At 41.3% G+C, this 21101-nt stretch overlaps 1 protein-coding gene across 4 annotated transcripts; it reads right to left on the minus strand.

Moving 5' to 3' along the window:
* Nucleotides 1–1498: 1498 nt before the first annotated feature.
* Nucleotides 1499–19667, minus strand: LOC134514246 (serine/arginine-rich splicing factor 5-like). Of its 4 annotated transcripts, none has more exons than XM_063331766.1 (8): nucleotides 19414–19564; nucleotides 16993–17131; nucleotides 13393–13463; nucleotides 12525–12611; nucleotides 10142–10214; nucleotides 6158–6231; nucleotides 5124–5234; nucleotides 1499–3010 (listed from the first exon to the last, which is right to left on the minus strand). In XM_063331766.1, exons 2-8 carry the CDS (start codon nucleotides 17116–17118, stop codon nucleotides 2719–2721), a joined length of 834 nt encoding a protein of 277 aa, XP_063187836.1. In that variant the 5' UTR covers nucleotides 17119–17131; nucleotides 19414–19564; the 3' UTR covers nucleotides 1499–2718. The 4 variants fall into 4 exon arrangements, 2 of the variants coding, with proteins under 2 accessions (XP_063187836.1, XP_063187837.1); XM_063331767.1 differs by lacking the exon at nucleotides 19414–19564 and adding an exon at nucleotides 19103–19249; XR_010070676.1 differs by having other exon boundaries at nucleotides 2982–3010; nucleotides 6158–6256.
* Nucleotides 19668–21101: the final 1434 nt, after the last annotated feature.

Below are 21101 nucleotides of genomic sequence, written 5' to 3' on the forward strand. Positions count from 1 at the left end.
TTATTTCTAGAGGCATCTAAATTAATATACCAAAAGAAACAACTAAGAGCTGAGTAACCAGAGACTTGACCTCTCCTTTAAGGAAACTGGTTTTAGCTGCTAAAGATTCCTACCCTTGCCCTTCAAATATTGAGAAAGCTGCCAAGTTCACATCTACCATAAACAAATCTTTCCCTAGAGATCAGATTTGCTATTCTTAGTATTTCCAAAGCTCACCTTTTCCTCACCTAAACACCTTTGTATATTTCAGGGGAATAAAGAGCCACTGCTTGCCACCTCGAAAAACATGTAAAAAAATTAGCAAGAGGTCTATTTTTGCATCGCGTCACGTTGCATTGGTACCACCCTACAATCTGCAGTCCCGAGTTACCTGTTGCTACATTTAGAAACCAGTACTACATACAGTTTACTTGGAGGCAGCTGTGCTGGCAAAGATGTTTAAACTGCTACTACGCCAGCACAGAAAAGAAATAGTCCTAGGTGTTTCTACACTAAACCACTATCAGTTCAATCATACCATTTAAAATAAATTTTAAAAAATGTACTTCTAACCAGGATTAATAGCAACACAAATCTACGGGTAGACCAAGCTTTAGGTTCATGTATGTATTTATGTCTGCAAGCACAACAATTTTTGGGGGGAAGGGCAGGCTGGTTCTTTGGTCTATATTCATCTTACTAATGCCACTGCTGGTTGAATCAACAGAAAATCATGGAAGGGATATTATGTACAATAAAGAATCAAGAATTAATAAAATTCACAAGACCTACGTTAGCTCTATATTTAAAGTATTTGCAAGGTAAACAAAGGTCTCTGATACTGCATTTGGCAATCTCAAAGGTCCTAGGCTAAGCAGTGGACGTTGCTGGAAATATTTTTGGTAGTGTAACAAATTTACTAAAGCAAGCAACACTGACGATTAACACAGCTGAGCATACCCCAGCTTTCCCAACAGAATCTGCCTCTGCAAAGTGATTCCTATTTGTTCCTTCTGTTCTTTCTGAACTGCTAGCGTATTCAGATCACACCAAGATGCGTGCAAAGAACATGTTTAGCAGTAATTTGTTCTAAAAAAGGTGTCAGCCTTGAAGACTTTGATGCACGGAAGTACTGTTGGCAATATAAGAATCTCTGGAACCGTATTTCAAGTGACAAATTATTTTACTTATTGGAAGATTCCAACACCTATGGCCATTTGGTTGTTGGTTCTTCTGTTGAACTGGTGGACAAGGAGGGGTCACACAAATCTTCTGCAAGGACTGGAGAAAAATTACTATTTGGCATCCATGCAAACAGCCACTGATGGCCATGACAGGAAAATCCTATCCTGTCCTCCTACTAGTCAGCATTTGGTTACTTACCTGTCATAACTGGTTTCTAGTTTACATTTTGCCTGCTTCCATATGGGTACACCTTCAAATAAATTTCCTTGTGATCATGTTTGCAAGACTGTACAAAGTGAACAACAGCAACGTTACTAAACAAAACTGCAAAGTAAGCCAGAAAAAGGTTTTATTTTATTAGGAATGGTACATTTAAACACATGTAAGACTTTGGGATTAATTTACATATTTTTCCAAAATGTTTCCCTTCTTTAACAATACAGAAGTTAAAAAAAATGTAATTCCAAATTATTATAAGAACAAACAGTATCTGCAGTGGAAAAAGACCAAAACAACTGTGCATTTAAGAGATTTAAAGAAATTATCCTCTTTATGCTTTCAAATGATTAACATTTCCTGTCACAACTGACTACACTTTTCCTGGGATTTTTGCTGCTGTCATTACTAAAATAACCTTCCTTTCCATCAGGACTATTGCTAGTCATACACACATTATTCAGTATCATACTTTTGGGTATGAAAGCTATGTCACTTTATAAACATCAAAAACATGGACATGCATATTGACATTTTTGTGCAGTTTTATGGAGTCACCTGTCAAATAAGGCCTCTACATACAATAACACATACTAGTGAATTACTGGAAAATTAGTATAATGGATTCCCAATAATCCTGACATCTGGATGGTATGTCTCATTTTAACAGGAAATTCCAGCTTTCGTTACTGGTTAACATTGTATCGATTCACTATCCAAATGAGCGATATTCAACTGACCAATGTGTATTCCTGAAAGTCTGTTGCAAATTAAGCATATTATCAAGGTCATTTAAAGCTGGAACTTAAAACAGCCTGTTAAGCCGAGCAACGGGGGAAAAAAGTGAACTCTAAATTCAGCTGGTCCATTCATTCTCACACAGAAAAGCAGCCACAGAACCTTAAAGGAATAAAATCTATACTTCCTGTTCTCGGGGACTTAATACCAAGGACAAAAGCTAACGTAGTATTTTGGAAGTCAAAGGCCTTGGAGGTGGAGGGGAAAGTGAGGGCAAGAGAGGGAGAAAGCAGCGTATTGTCTCATCCCATTACCTCAGCATTATGTATACATAATATATCTATGATAGAAATGTTTACTAATAGCAGGGAAAAAACATAAAAAAAGAGACTTCCCACTCCAGACTTCACTGAAAGGAGAAAGCTGACAGCCCCTCCTCACAGAGATGGCCTATTTGATGACAGGCACTTTGGCAATGTAAGAGGAGGTTACGCTTTCATCATGTTAACTCATCCCCTCCCAGTTCGCATGTATAATTTGTCTCAAGTCTTCAAGAAACTTGAATCAAATTAAATGCATTAATACATCTCTAAGAGCAGGTTAACTACGGCTATGAGCAGAGCTCGACCTAGAACGAGATTTTCTTTTCGAAGAAGAGGGAGATGGGGAAGAAGCTAGCAAGCTGGAGCGGTGGCTTTTCTGGGAGTAACTCTTTTTAGGTGTACGACTGCGAGATCGGGACCGGGATCGAGATCGGGACCGGGATCGAGAACGAGACCTGGACCTGGACCTTGATCTTGACCTGGACCTGGACCGGCTGTCCGATCTGGAAGATCCTGTAGACCTGGACCTGCTGCGAGATCTTGAGTAACTCCTCGATCGAGATCTGCTTCTAGAGAAACACAATTAAGAGCTGTAGTCTCACATCCTACTGAATTTAAAAACCTCAATTTAAATTCTCAACTACTTCGCATGCACAGCACACCCATCTGAACATCTGAATGCACTATGCACAGCATTCAGTTACTTCAGAGTACTGCTGGATTTCTGCTATGGTCCACAGAATCACAGAATGGTAGGGGTTGGAAGGGAACTCTGGAGACCATCCGGTTCAATCCCCCTGCCAACACAAGTTCACCTAGAGCAGGCCGCACAGGAATGTGTCCAGGAGGGTTTTGAATGTCTCCAGACACGGAGACTCCACCACCTCTCTGGGCAGCCTGTTCCGGTGCTCTGCCACCCTCAAAGTAAAGAAGTTCCTTCTCACGTTTAGGTGGAAGTTCCTATGCTCAAGTTCGTGCCCGTTACCTCTTGTCCTGTTGCTGGGCACCACTGAGAAGAGCCTGGCCCCATCCTCCTGACACCCACCCTTTAAGTATTTATAAGCGTTGATAAGATCCCCCCTCAGTCGTCTTTTTTCCAGACTGAAGAGACCCAAATCCTTCTGCCTTTCCTCATAAGAGAAGTGTTCCAGTCCTCTAATCATCTTGGTAGCCCTTTGCTGTACCCTCTCCAGCAGTTCCCTGTCCCTCTTGAACCGGGGAGCCCAGAATTGGGCACAGTACTCCAGGTGCGGCCTCACCAGGGCAGAGTAGAGGGGGAGGATGACCTCCCTCGACCTGCTGGCCACACTCTTCTTGATGCACCCCAGGGTGCCATTGGCCTTCTTGGCCACAAGGGCACATTGCTGGCTCATGGTCATCCTGTTGTCCACCAGGACTCCCAGGTCTCTTTCCACAGAGCTGCTCTCCAGCAGGTCAGCCCCCAACCTGTACTGGTGCATGGGGTTATTCCTCCCCACGTGCAGCACCCTACACTTGCCCTTGTTGAATTTCATAAGGTTCCTCTCTGCCCAACTCTCCAGCCTGTCCAGGTCTCTCTATATGGCAGCACAGCCTTCCGGTGTGTCAGCCACCCCTCCCAATTTTGCGTCATCAGCAAACTTGCTGACGGTGCACTCTATCCCTTCATCCAGGTCATTGATAAATATATTGAAGAGGACTGGACCCAGTACTGACCCCTGGGGAGCACCACTCGTCACTGACCTCCAACTAGACTCTGTGCCCCTAATCACGACCCTCTGAGCTCCGTCTTTCAACCAGTTTTCTATCCACCCCACTGTCCACTCATCTAAGCCACACTTCCTAACTTCCCTATGAGGATGCTGTGGGAGACAGTGTCAAAAGCTGTCCAGGCTCCATCATAATATCTTGTTAGGCCAAGGGGAGCAGGAACTGCTAGCCTTGACAATCTCTGCTAGCTTGCCAAAATATGACTTACCTGAGAAAAGATGCCTCCCCCCGCCCCAGGAGTGGACAAACATTTTTTTTTTAGCCAATTTTTTAGTCAAGAAAAGCACAGAAATGAAAATTCATACCTGTGGTATTTATTCTCTATGGAAACAACCATCCAAATTAGTTAGGGTTTCTTTCAAGATGCTAAAAATGTCTCTAAAGGCATGGAGCACCAGTACATTTTAAGGCCTGAGAGTTTAACACCTCCTCTAGTTATGCATCCTTTTTTTGTGAAAAGAAATTGATTTATTTTTAAGAGAGACAATGAAAGGGCTGCAGCTAACATGTTTTTTTAATGACCAAATGGCAGAACTGCTTTGGGAATAATGCAAGCAAGCTAACTTTTTCTTTTATTCTCATTAAAAGGTTGGCTTTCACAACTATTTGAGAGCCATTTCGCAGGATTGTGAAGCAGTTTTCTATTAAATTACAATTATTTTAATACCAAAATGCCTATGTTTTTAAAAAAGGCCTTTCATTTAGCTATAGTTTTATCTTTAAAAAAAAAATTCTCCTTACTGTCATCCAACAGTATTCTATTTACCTTATTTTCAGCAAGTTAGTTCTTATCTAGATCTGTTTACACTGCTAGAAAGTAGTTCTGTGCTGTGCTATTTAGCTCAGGGACAAAGAATTAGATAATAAAACTTTGGCATTGATGCTACCCAAATTCATGACCTCAGCAGAATTTTATCAGGTCAGGTGACATACCTATGCCTTCTGTGATCTTCAGTCAGTTTAATTCTGCGTCCATTCAGCTCAGTGCCATCCAATTTTTCCAGTGCGCTCTTCATATCACTATAAGACGCAAATTCCACAACCCTGTATACCATCAGGAAAGACAAAAAAAAAAAAAAATCAAACAACTTTCTGTTGATTCACAGATCGATATTTTATCTTCCAAAAGCTAATTGTTAACTTGGTTAACAGGAAAGTATGACACTAGCAGTCCTAGCTATTCATACCTTTCACATTTTCTTAAATCTTTACAAAACTCTCATCTGCAACGAGATGGAAAAAATCCAGGAAGCTGCACAAAACTGCACCAGCTGGGGAAATATCTTTTAGTCCTCCACTAAATTGCATTCTAAAGCTGTCCAAGAAACAAAATAAACTTGCAGACTCTCCTGCCCTATTTAGATTTTTAACAATGAATAGAAAAATCCTGTGTTTGTTTTTTTTAATCTGTTTTCCCCTCAAAAAAAGTCTAAGTTACATTTGGTTGCAGTGGCCCTAGAGCACTGTATGACCAGCAAAGACACTCCATTCATAATTCCCTCTCCCCTGCTTTGTCGTGCAGGACCTTTGTAGTCTGCAGAATTAAGAATGGAGAGCAGGCAGGTAGGTATTCCCTGTGGAGATTGGTTATGTTGATTTCCCATGACTTTGTCTGTTGAACCAGTGGAAAGAAGCCATGGACAGGAATTATTCTAGCCTCAGGAGTCATAATTAGATCATAAATTATTATACATTAATAACTCTAAGTCCAAGACAGCAGAACTGAACTGTGGAAAGGTTTTGCCCCTTCTTCTGTTTTGACTTTGTTTTCGTGGTAAGGAGGAGAGACTGAGTTCAATACCACTTCTGAAGTCCTACTTTCTGACAGGATTTTTTTTTTTTTTTTTAATTGGAGAAAATTCAGCATCTAACCCACACCACAGGTTTATGTTTCATTTCTTTTATGTTAAAAGGATAATCTTAACAGTTTCAGTTATCATACAGATTTGGACCCAAAATTAACTTACCCTTCATTCCTGTTGTTTCTGTGTGCATCCACATAGGTAACCTCCCCTGCCTTTCTCATTACATCCTTCAAGTCCTGCAGCAAAAGTTAACATTTTAGCCTTAAAAAGGAAACAGACGAGTCAGCTAGCAGTACATAATACCCACTAAAGCTTTCTCTGCTAAAACTGCTTAATGCTTTTATATTTTTCTATAAATATATGTAATTTAGAAAAAAGTTTCTGAAACTCAGTCTATGTAATATCAGCTGCATACAGAAAGAACCCCTCACTTTTACAACTATAGTGCGTAAAATACTGCTTTTAAAATAATCCTGCATCCCCGAACCAGCTGTTATGAAAACACTTAAAATACATATGCACTGAAATCAGAACAGATGAAAAACAACGTAGTATTAAATGCAAATTTTCATGACGGACTATAAGCATTAACACCCCAGTTAAATACCAATCCAATATATGTAGACAAACTCATTCCATATGCTCACCTCCCCCAGCTTCACAGCAAAATTAAAAGCAAATAGGTGTAATTACTATAAAATTACTGATTTTACATGGGACATCTTTTTCTTATATTTCACTTGAATATCTGTCACACTACAGTGCCACGTCAATAGACACCCTTCCATTTAACTTAATAGAGGCTAAACACGCAGACACTGTAAAATTACTTGCTCAGCAACAGGATAAAGTACAAACAAATAATGTAAAAGGTCACTAAAATACTAAACATTTGTATAAGTTAGAGCAGTACTTTTACCGAACAGTATCTGGTTATTTTATAATCCCAGACTACTTACCGCAACACGCCACAAGTGGCAGATGATAAAAGAAGGTACCTTAAGCAAAGAGTTGCTTGTCCAATACCTAGCTGGCCAAGAGGAACTCTCTTACATGAGAAAGGCAGAGTGATGGCTCATAGCAATATGCTTCACGGAGGTACCAGAGGCCCTGAAAGCACTGGACATAGTCTCCAGAAGTGGCTAAAGAACCCGAGGATGATCTGTGCTAGCCAATCGAGATCAAACCCAGGCAAACCAAGATCTAGATTGCCAAAAAACAGGAATATCATAGGAACCAAAAGGAAAATTCAGAACAGGCCAAACCCTAGAATTTCAGCCACTAGAAAACCCCCAAATCTTTGGTTCTTTTTCCTCCACACAAGAAAAATGAGGGTTAACCAAATCAAGGTTGTTAGAAGAGGTTCAAAATGCACTTGGTTAGAAATATGCTTAAGAAAGGAAAGACTACAAAACAAAAAGCCAAGAAAAACTTTAGAACCTTTGCCACAGAATATAAGAAGGCTTAGTTTTATCTAATATTTTAATTAAAATTTATTAGATTTATTTTAAAAACTGGCATATGCAAACTCGTAGGTATTTCCCTTGTTTCACACGTTTAACACAAAGAAACTTTAACAGCAAATGAAAAATGGGCCCTACGGCACCATTAAAAGTTATACTTCAACCTCAGTATGTTTATCCCAATTTAGAGATGAAGAACAGAATTTTGGTTCTGCTCAAGTCAACGAGAACTTAACCAGACCAGGACTGGTAAGTCAAAAGGAAGTTAGAAAATGTTAATCTACGCAATTATTTTCTAATTCAATAGTTTTAGACTTTAAAATCGAGGCCCCACAGACTTGACACACTATATGCTGAATACTAAGGATCATCATCATGAAATACCATTTGTGATAGTAATGACAACATGATTAAGATGTCAACATTATTGTTCAAAAAAGAGTAAGTGTGCATGTGTAATACAAGCTCAACAGAGTATTTACTCTTCATAGGGGAATGTTTTAAAGTTATCTGGTTTTACTTAGCAGAAATCAGTGAACAGTCAAATTTTATCCTAACTTTACTGTTCTGGTTCACTTTAAACAGCACAAGAATACCCTGTTGTCCTTAGCAGCAAAATAAAATAAGGTGTAGGACAACCATAAATAGGAAAAACACATATTAAAAATTACATCTTGATGTAACACAGATCTACTTTCCCAACTGCTTGAAAATTCAAAGATACTGAAGAACTAATGAGGGTGGTTGGAAAGCTCTGAACACGCACAAATATATGTTTGCTAAATAAGGAGAATTCTGACAGTTTGTCTACTACTTAGATATGAGATTATCTGTTAACAATATAGTCAACAATTTGAGGAAACTGATCTGAATACAAATTTTATTTGTGGTGGGGGTTTTGTGGGGTTTTTTTGGTTGTTTTTTTTCTTTTTGTTGTTGTTGGTTTTTTTTATTAAGTATCCCAACACAGTAACTTTTAAAGGAGACAGAAGTTCTATAAGCACGGGGATCTGCACACACCAAAAACGAAATTATGCATGCAAGTTTTAAAGGAAGGTTCCATCAGCAGCACTGATTGTGCTTGCTAGAAACTCAGGGATTAGAAAGGAAGAATAATGCCACTACTGTTAATGTGTTTGCTATTTTAATCTGTTGTGTAAGCAGCATAGTTGAAAGAAGTTAAAAAACTATAGTTAGTATCAAAGCAGTACAGCTTCAAAAATGAAATGAGGCTTGCATATGGATTTTAGCTTCAAACAATTTCTATTTAGGCAGGTATCAAGAAGTAAAGTCTCTTATGCTAACTTATAACATATTTAAGAGAGTCATTAAAACATTTAATTAGAATCCTAAAGATTCATCAGCATGAAATCTGAATTGGGTGGGCTTCAGTCTAAAATGGTAAGTACACATAAAGCCATTATAAATATTCACAAGTAAAAAAAAGTTACAGAAGTGTTAATTTTTTTTTCAAATTATGAATTTAACACTAAACAGTATCACAGGATTTGCTCTCCTTAATACTTCATTCTTGCTTACTTCTCTGGTCCCTACTGTAGTTTCCAATTGCTGTGTTTTAAAGTGATCTCTTCATATATGTAACTGCATAGCAAACCAGAAGGTATTCAGATTAATGCTTATCACATCAACTCCGAAGTTGTTTTTTTAGTTATTCAGTAATTAATAGAACTGTACAATTATGAACCTTTTGAACCTGTCATGCAAAAGATAAACAAACCCAGTTCAACCATTTATCTGCATGGATTGTACCCAAGCTCTTATGAAACACATCAGTGGAGCTCCAGGCAAGCCTAACAGCCTCCTCATGTGGATTTAGCTGTAAGACCAAGGCTTTGAACGTTCAACATGTTCTACTGCATTTTTCAGTACAGTAATTAAAGTCTCTTTCAAAGAATATAAAGGTTAATGAACACGACTAAACTCCACTATTCACTCACGTTTTATAAATGGCATCGTTGCTATGCCCTTAAAAAGTAAACTTTCTATAGACTGTATACTATGCAGAATACAACTAATGGAATTGATTATGTAGTTATTCTGTTAAAAGCCAGCTAAAAATTAGCAAAACATTAGCAAGAGGTGAAAAGGAAAAAAAAAAAAAAAAGAGAGATGGCAAGAAAGCTTCAAAATACAATTACTGAAAGTTTGGGTTTTTTAAAAAAATATCTACAGTAAGCATACTTTATACTTTACACAGTAGCTTTCTTAAGATTCCCTTTATTAATGACGTATTACCAGGCTTTTCAATCATGCATCATGTCACAAAAGTAGTTTGCGAAACATAAGACAAGACCCTAAATTTCACTCAAACCAAAGGCAAGCACTTCCAGGTGTAACAATACAAAAGGATGACAGTCTGAATGGATGCTATGCTGCAATAATTTAGCAACAATTTAGAGTCTTCAAAGGTTTTATCAGTTGGTAAACACCAGTAAGCAAGAATCACTTCCCAACTGCAAAATCTAGTTATAGAACTTATTTGCACAGCTGTGAACCCAAAGTTTTGAATGCTAGTTTTTAGCAATCACTGAAGCTCTTTTGCTTGTTTTCTTTATTCAGGTTAAATATTTATGATGGCTTTATTAAGAAATTAAGCTGAGAGCAGTCTACTTACAGGGTAGGAAAATAAGGTGTAAAAAAAGAAGACAAGATGTTAACTCACCTGCCAGCTGATACGGGATGAAAGGTTCTCAACTATGATCCTGTGTTCAGTACGAACAGGAGGTCCATACCGGCTAGAAGAGGTCAGGGAAAAAAAAAAAAAAAAAAGGGAAAAAGCCTCCAGTGTAAGGAATTTAGAACTTAAGAAATCTGATGTTTTCTATAGTTTGCTGAGAGATTTAAGTATTTTCCTTGTTGCTGGACTGCTGATTTGATTCTCCCTAGCCAAAAATATATTTGAGAGTCCACTACAAGAAGAGAGCTGCTACAAGAGGGTTTGAAAGGATTTTGATGAAGAATTTTATATCAAGGCAGTCAATATAGCTGCCATTTTTCCTAGATACACTGAAACAAGTGCCTAGGAGAATAAAAAAAATATAAAGAGAATTAGTTTAATTGTGGTATTTGACAGGCTTGGCTCACATATACGGTTTTGGAGGATATTCACATAAAGGGCAATTTTTTAAAAAATTTCTTTGGTTGGTAGGATAAATTCTGCTTTACGTCAGGGAGATAGAAGGCACAATTTAAAGGCATCTTAGTTCGTGCTTCTAAATTCCAAATCACTTGTTAATATTTATAAATGCCACCATGACCTATATTAGATATTTTTGTGGATAGAAATATTCTTATTTTAGTAAAACGAGAGCTAGATAACTGGTTGCCCTGAAATAACTGTAGCAGTTTACAGTTCCTGAATGAAAGCTGATTTTTTTCACTTAACCAAAAATTAAAGCCCCTCTCAAAAATGAAAATATGACTTGAAAATGTTCATACATTTGGAAAGGAAAGAATACTGCCCTTGCAGGTCATTTCTGTTCCCAATCCTAGTCATTCTGAGTCCAAATGGATCTGAGAACTATGGAAAAAGGTATGCCAGCCTTTTGATAAGTAATGCAGGATTCTAACAATGGCACTACTTTGTATTACTATAAAAAGATTCAAGAATCAAGAACACTGACCTTAGAGAAAATTATTCTCATCTTCTCCTCCCATAGAAACATAATCCTAAATGGTGTGTATTGATTTGTACACTGAAGCATAGGCAATTTCATTTCAGTGCATACCTCAAAGTGTCCCAATTTTTTTCAGAACATCCAGATCTTCCAGGCATTTAAAGAGAGGTCCCAGAGTCCCAAAACTGGCAGGCTGAGTCTCATTTTTCCATTATTGCAAACGGCAGTCTCTTCCTGTCTGGCATCGGCAGTCTGACGTCATGAACATGACTACAACGTCAGATGCCCACGACCTTCAATCACACTTCCTACTTTAAAAGTCCACTTTTAGCCTGGACCTCGGACCAATTATACCGCATCACGGTTACTGCCACTAAAGAAAAAATAATCTAATTAGCATACTTGCATATGCAAATTAGATGTTCCAGACACTGGTTTGTAACTGGCAGCAATTCTGACTTTGAAACAAACGCAGAGATTTATGTCAGTTAAGTCTTCGTCGTTCTTCCAAACTGTACTCTGCATAGGCCACGGCTATGAATGTCTCTACAGAGTAAATTATTCCATACATATTTACATCACACAGGTCGATATAAAGTACAAAGACGTAATGCGTAGTTGTTTGGTGGAATATATGCATATCTGCAGAACTTTCACAAACTCCACTGCAAGTTGGTGCAAGGTTCACCACTGGCTCAAATGCGAAAGTGAACACCTCCACAAATACTTCATGTCCACTACAGGTATTCTAGAGATGAGCTATGTCCTGTTTTTCAGATTCCATCATCAGACAGAGGCTCTCCTTCTGCAAGGCACCTGCTCGGTCAGCAAACTCAATCAGTTGGTATTTAAGCACTTCTGCACATGATAGTGTCTTGTGCCCTAGCACTGTTTCTCAAATACAGTTCCTTTTGTATGCTGTACTGCAGTAAGCATTTCCATAACCGTACAACTGGAAATGTGAAAGCTTGGTTAGACAGTAAACACTTGAACTACTGCTCTACAATAATTCTACTTAGCCTGTAAACTCAGTTTAATGACAAAAGCCTCAATAGAGAAACTCTGGCATTTTTCTTGATGTAGTGTTAAAAGCAGCCAATACAACTGCAGCATTACTCCTTCACATCATTTACCACAACAGTAGGAAGCAAGACCGATGTAGTGCCTACAAGAAGGAGAGGGAGCATTTCACAACAGGTTTGTGAACCTCTGTAAGCCAGTTAAACTGCTTTAAAACCTACATTCTCCCAGCCAGAGGAGGTAAATAACAGTGATGGACCTCCAAGGTTTGAGAACATAAAACTTATTTTGTGAAGCTATACAAGGAAACAGAGCTGGATCCCTAACTCCAACCACACAAAGAAAACAATATTTCAGTACAGTTCTGCAGTTATTCTGTTAGTAGGAAACAGAGTCCAGACCACCTACCTAGATCCACTCTGCGACTGGTAATAACTGAACCGTTGTGGGAATCTGCCCCTTCCTCTTCGGGCTCGAGCATGCTCAATTGTAACCCTTATGATAGGAACAAAACAAAACAAGCAAACAAAAATTAAAACAAAACACAAACTTTAAGTATTTGACACTGACTTAAATCTTTCGCAACTGGAAGCACATGTACACAAACAAGAATTATCTTGCCCTTGCAAGCAATGATTTATAACACAGTTACTGGCATTTCTTAAAGAGCCAGAACAGTGGTATTCTCTTGCCTCATTCATCTCCCTCAGACTTTAATGAAAATTGTCATGGGTCTGTAATTCAGACTGGAACAATTAAATTTGCTCAACCAGAGCCCAAGAGTAACCACAAAAGGAAAAAAGTACCAAAATAAGTAACAACAACCTAATGACCTAAACCCAACTTCCACAATCAAAATAAAAATTACTGTAATATACAACGACTATACTCCACGTTGTTGCAAACCGAAGGGCAACCCTCCAAATGATGAAGCCGACAGATAAATAACAAATAAATAAGTTCAATTCACTTTTACCAATATTTCTGGTGACAAGACCTTGAGTCATCTTTGAAGGAGAAACATGTACAAGTGGGGAACCAGTCAGCCCTGCTCCAAACCACCACGCCCTCCAGTCCCAAACTATCTTTGGGGCTGTAGCCCCAAACTATGTAAGGCTGTAGCCAGGATCCCAATGAATCTCTTTATCTAAAGATATGGAAGGTGTATCCCACCATGGAGCCCCAAGAAACAGGTGTCAGAGCACAAGCTAATGCACTGTATTTGAATACAAAGCACTTTTGCTGTTTGTAAGTGAAATTATGGTATCAAGTTTACCTTTCATCACACAACTCTTTACCATTTAATTCATAAATTGCATCATCAGCATCCCTGTGGTCTTCGAATTCCTGGAAAGAAAAATGGAATACAAATGTATTTTTCCCTCATAGTACATTCAAATGCTAGAAAACTGCTTTCTTTATAAATTTTACATTTCTGCAGCAAGTATCAGCCAGAACTTTGAAGGAGGAAGTGAATTCCTAGTACATTTATGACTAAAAACCAAGATGTTCCCATTCATGACCATTTCTTCTCTCTCCACCCTGCAAACTCCTTTTGCTTCCCTCAGTTGTTTCAGTATAACTATTTGCAGGACCTGTATAAAATTAACTAAATTACCTGGTTTATTACAGAAATTTTTAAAATACTTTTGGGGAGAGAGGTGGGGGGATTACTTCAGTTTAAAATACAGATCTACATACAGGGAAATCCATATAACAGCACAAGCTGATCAACTGCAACCAAAAGCAGGAGAGCTGTGCACTCCCAAAACCCTCTGAAGAGTTATGGAGCTGATTCAGTTCTTACTGAATTGTCAAAGAAAGAATAAACCATAAAAAAAAGCCCTTCCTGATTTTTTTCTGAGAGAATTCAGATCACTAGTCTGGCAAAAAGGTGCCTGCGTAAGAAAAGTAAGAAACATAAGCCCCTCTTCAACACTGGCCACCTGTGGGTCTGGATCAGCTATAATACGCAATTCCGTATACTGTTGCAACGGAATCTGCTGCTTCGCTTTTGGCAGCAATGCTGCTTTAGTCAGCCCGAGTAGCCTCTGCCCACTATTCAGCCCATTGGTTCTTGGCAAAGCTGTTTGTACAGCTCTGCAGGAAACTAGGTCAAGAAACCTATCCAGATTAAAAACTGCACACTTTGTGCAGGAGGTGGGGTGAAAAAGACTGTTATTTTTCAACTAGATCAGCTTCCCAGGTAGGTTCATTATGTGGCTGAACAACAGTGGTGACACCATGTGAAGCAAGGGGAGAAGGGAAAGAAATAAGTGGTGAGAACAAGCAGCTGGGTAGGGACTGCTTGAACCAACAGTGTGGATGGGGAAAAAAAACAACTGTGGAACTGCAGCTTGAGCGCAATGAACAGCAGAGAAGAGGCTTCTTAAGTTGAAGAAAGGGTTTGCGTAACTATAAACAGCTTTTCAGAAGCAATATAGTATTGCTTAAGTGATCTTACCCCCTCTGCAGTGAAATCTGTTCCACTACCGAGTGAAACATCACCCATCTTTGCATGATGATGCAAAGATTATCTTGAGAAAATTAATTTAGGCCCAGCAGTTAAGAATATCAATAGTTAGCACCTACAACTCCCAGGATTTCAGGAAGTTTCTAACAAACAACGTCTGCAAGTCTATCTAGCTTTACCTACTAGCTTTATAGTCTGAAGTCTGAAAACATTCTGCACTGGAATCTACAAAATTTAAGTCAATATAATTAATTTCAAAGATCAAGCAATGATTTCAATCAAGCACAATGAAATATGCTTTTAACACTACAACAATGTTAAATCAAAATCACTTGGTTTTGTAAGAGGTTTTATAAATACAGATTTTAAATAAGCAAAACCAAAGATGAACTGACAGCCCGTCATAAGTGAGGTACCACAAAGGATAATGCTATCCAACGTATTTATAAATTATCTGGATGACAGGACTGAGTGCACCCTCACCAATTTTGCAGCTGACGCTAAAGTGGGAGGAGAAATAGATATACCAGGAGGAAAAAAAACCAGAGAAACCTTGGTAGTCTGAAGGATTAGGCCAACAAGAATCGCAAGTTTTAACAAAAGATAAATGTGAAGTCCTGCACCTGGAACAGAATAATCCCAAGCAGCAGAACAGGCTGGGGTCCGAGTGGCTGGAGTGTAGCTCTGCTGAAAAGGACACGGAAATCCTTGTGGAGAGTCAGCTAAATGTGAGTCAGCAGTGTGGCCTTGCTGCAATGAAAGCAAACTGCGTCCTGGGTTGCCTCAGTAAGAGTATAGCCAGGAGACCAAAGGATGTGATTATTCCACCCTACTTGGCATTTGTTTGGCCACACCTGGAACACTGTGTCCAGTTTTGGTCCCTTCAGCTCAAGGCAAACACTGAGAAATTGGAGCGGGACCAGCAGAGAGCCACCAAAACTGATCAGAAGGCTGGAGAACAAAGAAAGGTTGAGAGCGCCATGTTTGTTCAGCCTGAAGAAAAGGCAGCTCAAAGGGGATCTAATCAGTCTTCCAAAACCTAAACCACAGTTACAGAGACGATGGAAGTGCTTTCCTCATGTGGGTGCACAGTAACGGGATGACAGGTAAAACGAGGCAAAGATTTGTTCAGATGTAAGGAAAAAATTCTTCATCATGAGAACAATTAAATTTTTTAGAGTCATGGGACAATTATTCAAGCTTATTAGCAAGCTTCAAAAAGAAAATGCTTCTGCCCAGGAACTGGAGAAGAGAGGAAGGAGGGTTGGCTGACTCACGTACAGGAGTTGAACAGAAGTTGTTCCTGAATGAGTCAACAGCCCTGCCCAAAAAGAGAAGAGCAATGCTCAGGGAAAGGCGATTGAGAAATAGCAGCAATTGGAAAGGACGCACTAAATAAACTCAGGCTCACGTCTAGATCAACCATTTACCTCCAGCAGGTATTTACCTGGTTGCAGTCAACAAGAAGTAGCTCATACTGCAGGGCAATCAGGAACTGGCATGTGTAGGAGTCAAGAAGTAATACTCGTATGAAACTAACGTAGGCAAAGCCTGCTTTTTTGTTCTTTTCCCATAGCTTCACCCAAGGGATTGATTTTGGCAGAACAAATGACATATAAGCCTGACATAGTGCAAGGGCAGTATCAACCTTTCCAGTTTGAACTCAGTGCAGCAGAACAGCTAATTCTCAGTTCTCAGGAAATAACAGTTAAGTAACAGGCTGATCCTGAGTCAACTTGGGAACATGTAAAGCTGTAAAAAATCTGGACAACAGTTTAGGAGCACAGAGCACTAGAAAGCATTGGCAGAAAACTAAGATCCAACAAACTGTATTTCATTTAATAAATAGTCTGACAGACACTTAGGCCCTGTGAACACATTAATGGTGAATATGCCTAACTTCAACTGCACAAGAGTTAAAAGCTGTGCTGCTTAAATCCAACAGGAAGCACCTATTACACCTGTTGTCTTAGACACGTACTTTGCTTTTATGTCGGACCACTATTTAGAGATATGACCAAGCAGACCAGAAGTAGTGAGGGAGGAACATACGTGGTTCTGTATAAACTTTTCTCCAGGTCAAGACTTTGTCAAGTTTTGGAATGCCATTACAGGATATTTATACTGTCTTCAGAAATAAGGGATAAAATTTAAAACCATGGAAGACTATGATTAGACAATGTATTTAATATAGCTAGAATATTACCAAGATTTTGAGCAAAACCTGGCAAAACCCAGTTGAAACTGTAATTCCAACATCTGAAAAGCAGTCTGAAATGTATACTTAATATTTTCCGTTTTCCATTGGAACTACTATTCTCTAGACTGTCTTCCCTTCCTTGACATCAGCCTAGCAAGGCTAGTACCTGCAAGCAAGAGAAAGGAAATTAAGGTATTACTCACCACAAATCCAAATCCATTTTTTAGATGGATTTCTCGTATACGTCCATATCCTTTGAAGAATTTCTCCACATCCCGTTCCCGAGCACGTGAGCTTAAGTGTCCAACAAAGACACGACAGCCACTCATCTTAAGGTTGATGCTAAGAAAGAAAACAGCACTATTTATCAGATCGACAAACTTAAAATAGGGTGATTAAGATCACTTTTACATCTCAGAAATCTTGGTTAAATAGGATTTGATTTTATTGTCCCCCCAGTATATATGTTCAAGATCCAATTCTCTATAGCCAGAGAAGTGAGAAAATCCTGTCTTACAGACTTCTAGTAGAACCCAGACAGAACTCCCAATTCGTCCTTTTTAGTCATATAAAGACTTCTTGTATTTGAAACAATGTTTCTGTTTGTTGTTAGACTAATAAGGCTTTTTCACCACAGAGCATGAAAAAACCCACTCTATAAGCTCCAAGATGAATCTACTAAGCTAAGAGCTGTTAACAAAAACAAAACAAAACTGTTACACTAATCATTGGGATAACAGAAAACATTCTCAAACTTTGGCTTTCACCTGAAAGAACTGCTGCAATAAATTACATTACCATCCAAAAGATAAATAGTAGTCATCAAATTACTTCGATTTGCACTAACCATAAAATACCTTATTTTAACAGTCTATGAAGTTACGAAGAAGAAGCATTTTGTTATTGGCAGATTTCAATGGCAAAAGCAAAGGTCATTTTGAATATTCAGATTTTCAGAACTATCTACTGATCCAGAATACAAAATCTGAGATATTTCATCGAAGCTCCATTGTTTACCCTGAGTATGTCACTTTTTCAGTTTATGTGATTTAAAATTTTGAATTTTTAAGTTCCTGTAACTGGAAAATATTATTTATTTGGCTCACTCTGTGAGCTTGCTGCCATACAAAACCCAAAGAATCCAGGCCCTAAGGAGTGGTAATACAATGTGATCTTATATTACAATACTGGTCTGTAAAGCAGACAGTAAACAGACAACATACCGCATTAGCTGTGAAAGCAGTTCAAGACAATTTGGATGCAGAATTTTGAATTAGCGTGATGTACCTTGTGTGTTAACACCCACTAGGTTTCTATCGATTATCATCTTTCCTCGGGCTCACTATGCCATCAGAGAAGCGCCAGAACTTTGGAAGGCAGGGTATAGGTATAGGGCTTCCTATGGGCCAAAGGGCAGAAGTGCGACAGCACTTACGTAGCCTAAACTGTCCCCGAACCATGACCTGAAGTGATAGCTATTTAATCACTTTCACGTGAAAAGTTTTGTGCTTCCCCTACAAGAGCCTATGCTGCCCTTTGTAACCATTCCCTCCTTTGTGCCCACACTTGCATCTTTATGCCCACATGCAAATCCAGCTCAGAGGACTGAATCAGCTCCCTCGAAGAGTAGCCAGTGTTCCGACAGCCTGTTCCCCTGATGCACCCTTACCATAAACACTGGCAAGGCCAGCAGTATTAAGCAAAAGCCAGGCCTTTGCAGAGGAAGGACAGACTTACATAACTATGCTCTAAAACACGGCAAGAACAGTCACCCTGCCAACAGCGCTCATTTGGGGAACAACATAGACTTGACACATTAAAACGACTGCATAACTGCTGCTCGATACTTTTAGTTCTTCGTTCTAGGGAAACAAAGTGAGGAAGAGAGAAGAATCACAGAAGGAAATTTACATGGGGTGGATGGAACTGACTGCCCGAGAAACTGTCACAGATACAGCGGAGAACGTGGAAACTGTGCACGAACGACTTATTTAAACACCAAGGGAGCACAATGGATCTGAGATCTGTATCGACACCTGCAAGTCGCAGAGCTTCACACGTTGTTCCCAGCACAATGCGTTTGCTGACTAGCGGCTCACAAGATCGAACATGCAGGCCGGCAAGCACGGGGCCGCAGCCAAAGGCCCTCTGCTCGTCCGCCTCTTTGAGCGAGCCGAGACGGGACGGGGCAACGCCAGACCCGCCGCTCCCCCAGGGCGGGAGGGCCCTCTCCGGGGGTGCCCCGTCACCGAGGTGTCGGCCCACCCAGCGGCGATCGCCTCTTCGCGGCGGACGCCACGGCTTTACGCTCACCTGCCAGCCCCGCCGGCTTCCAGCCGTCCCTCCGAGCAAACCCGCCGCCATCAGCCCTCCCGTCCGCAAAGCCTGCTGCCGCCGCGCCTCCATCACCCACGGGCCGCCCGCCGAGCGCCCGGGCCCGCAGCACCAGCGAGGCCTCCGAGCGCAGCCTCCTTCCCCTCAGCCCGGCGCCTCCACAAGAAAGGCCGGGCCCGTCCCCGCCCCGCAGCAGGGCCCGCCTGCGCGAAGCCCTGCTCGCAGCTCGCCGCCCGACGCTCCCCCGGCCCTCCCGCCACCGAGGGAGCCGAGGAGGGGCGGCCGCTCACCGTCGCCGAGCGCTGAGTCCTGCGGGCCGTGAGTGAACCGGCTCTTCCCGGCGGCGGCAATGGCTGCCGTGTTCCGACCAGAGACCAACGCCGCCGCGCGCCCCCAACCGGCGCTGCGCAACCGCCGACGCCCGACTACCATTCCCAGCGTGCCGCGCGGCGGCCCGGCCGCGCCCCGCGCCCCCGGGGCCGCCCCGTTGCACGCTGGGAGATGTAGGCGCCGGGGGACGGGCGCCGCGCTAGGGGCCCTGCGGGGGCTTTGGGGACGGAGGGACGGTGGTTGCGGGGGATGAGAGGGTTGAGGATGAGGGTTCCCCAGGGGAGCGGCTTCTGGCCGGGAGGTGAGGGGTGCCGGAGGGGTGCGGCGGGCCGGGGCGGGCTGCGGCCCGGTGAGGGCGAGCGGCGAGGCCGTTGGGTCAGGGGGAGGCCGAGGGGCCTCCTGCCGCCACCGGGCCCGCGCTGAAGGGTAGGAGCCCGCCGGCAGCCAGCGCCTGCCGTGGGGCACCCTGAAACCAGTCAATCCCATGCCTTTCCCGGTGAAGTGATGCTGTGCCGGTGCGTCCCTGTCAGCCTGCTGCCAAGACCCCTCCATTCCACTCCGTGCCGAACTGCCCTGTGGCTTTTGACCAAGACATAGCCGAAAAGGCGGGTATCTGTACTAGTTAGCAAGCGGAGGAGCAAAGGCACACGTCCGAAGAGTTTATCCGAAGTGTTACGCCTTAGCTCGGCAACTACAGTTCTCCTGACAACAAAGTTCGCCGTGGCAAATCCCTAACTACCGTGTTCTCGTACACAGAATTAGGCTGCTTTGCGTAAAACCGCAATACGCTTACTGTCGCTGACACCAGGGGGAAACCTTGGTGAAGACACAGGCTTGTATGGAGCTGCTGGGCAGAAGCAGTTTTTCCATGTGTATACATCTGCAGCACGCTACTTTTCCGGTTTGTCAGTGTCTGAGATGTACTCATTTTATGGAATTCTTACAGTGTAACTCATATCAGTTCACAGTGTGATAAAATTGTTGTCCATTTCTTCAGGAGAGCATAGCATAGCTTATTAAATCTTTACTGTCCAGACGCTTAAATATAGCTACAGTTTGTTTTGCTCTTTTTTTTCCCCTCCTCTGGTAGCATCATGTCTGGATTTCATGATTTAACTTGGAGTAAATATCTAAGTTACATTTATGACATTGTATGTTAGATTTCAGGCATCATTCCAGTTTCTTGCCCCCTAATTATCCTTTAGGGTGGAGATATTCAACATCCATGTGTAAGCCAATGCAGGCAGGACGCAGGAACAACCACAAAACCATGGATGAAAGGCAAAGAACAAGTTTAATCTCAACACCTCAGAGAGCGGGGAATCTCCGAAGCAACACCCAGGCAGAGGCACACAAGCAGGGGACGCAGGCACCGCGGAGTGAGAGTCCTTGTTAGCAAGAGTCCTTGGCAGTGAGAGTCTCCTTGTTAGCAAGAGCGTGCATGGACTCCCTGTTCGCGCTGGTATTTAAAGCGTTCAAACAGGCATAGTTTTTCCACTGTGCTTTGATCATCTTCAACAACAGCCCAGGATTCTCAAGTGGCTAGATAAGGTGTCCCTGAGCCCATCACAAACTTATGTTATCTAAGTGCAAGTGTTTTACTTGCAAGCACCCAAGACTGAACAACAATTAGTGTGATATATGTGTT

This window comes from Chroicocephalus ridibundus, chromosome 4 (assembly GCF_963924245.1).
Source record: "Chroicocephalus ridibundus chromosome 4, bChrRid1.1, whole genome shotgun sequence".
NCBI lineage: Eukaryota > Metazoa > Chordata > Aves > Charadriiformes > Laridae > Chroicocephalus > Chroicocephalus ridibundus.

Coding starts and splice junctions, on each gene's coding strand:
- LOC134514246 (XM_063331766.1), bottom strand. CDS start 17,118: ATGAGTGGCTGTCGTGTCTTTGTTGGACACTTAAGCTCACGTGCTCGG. Junction 12,612..13,392: donor AAAGAGTTGTGTGATGAAAG/GTAAACTTGATA, acceptor TCCTATCATAAG/GGTTACAATTGAGCATGCTC. Junction 3,011..5,123: donor GAAGATCACAGAAGGCATAG/GTATGTCACCTG, acceptor GTGTTTCTCTAG/AAGCAGATCTCGATCGAGGA.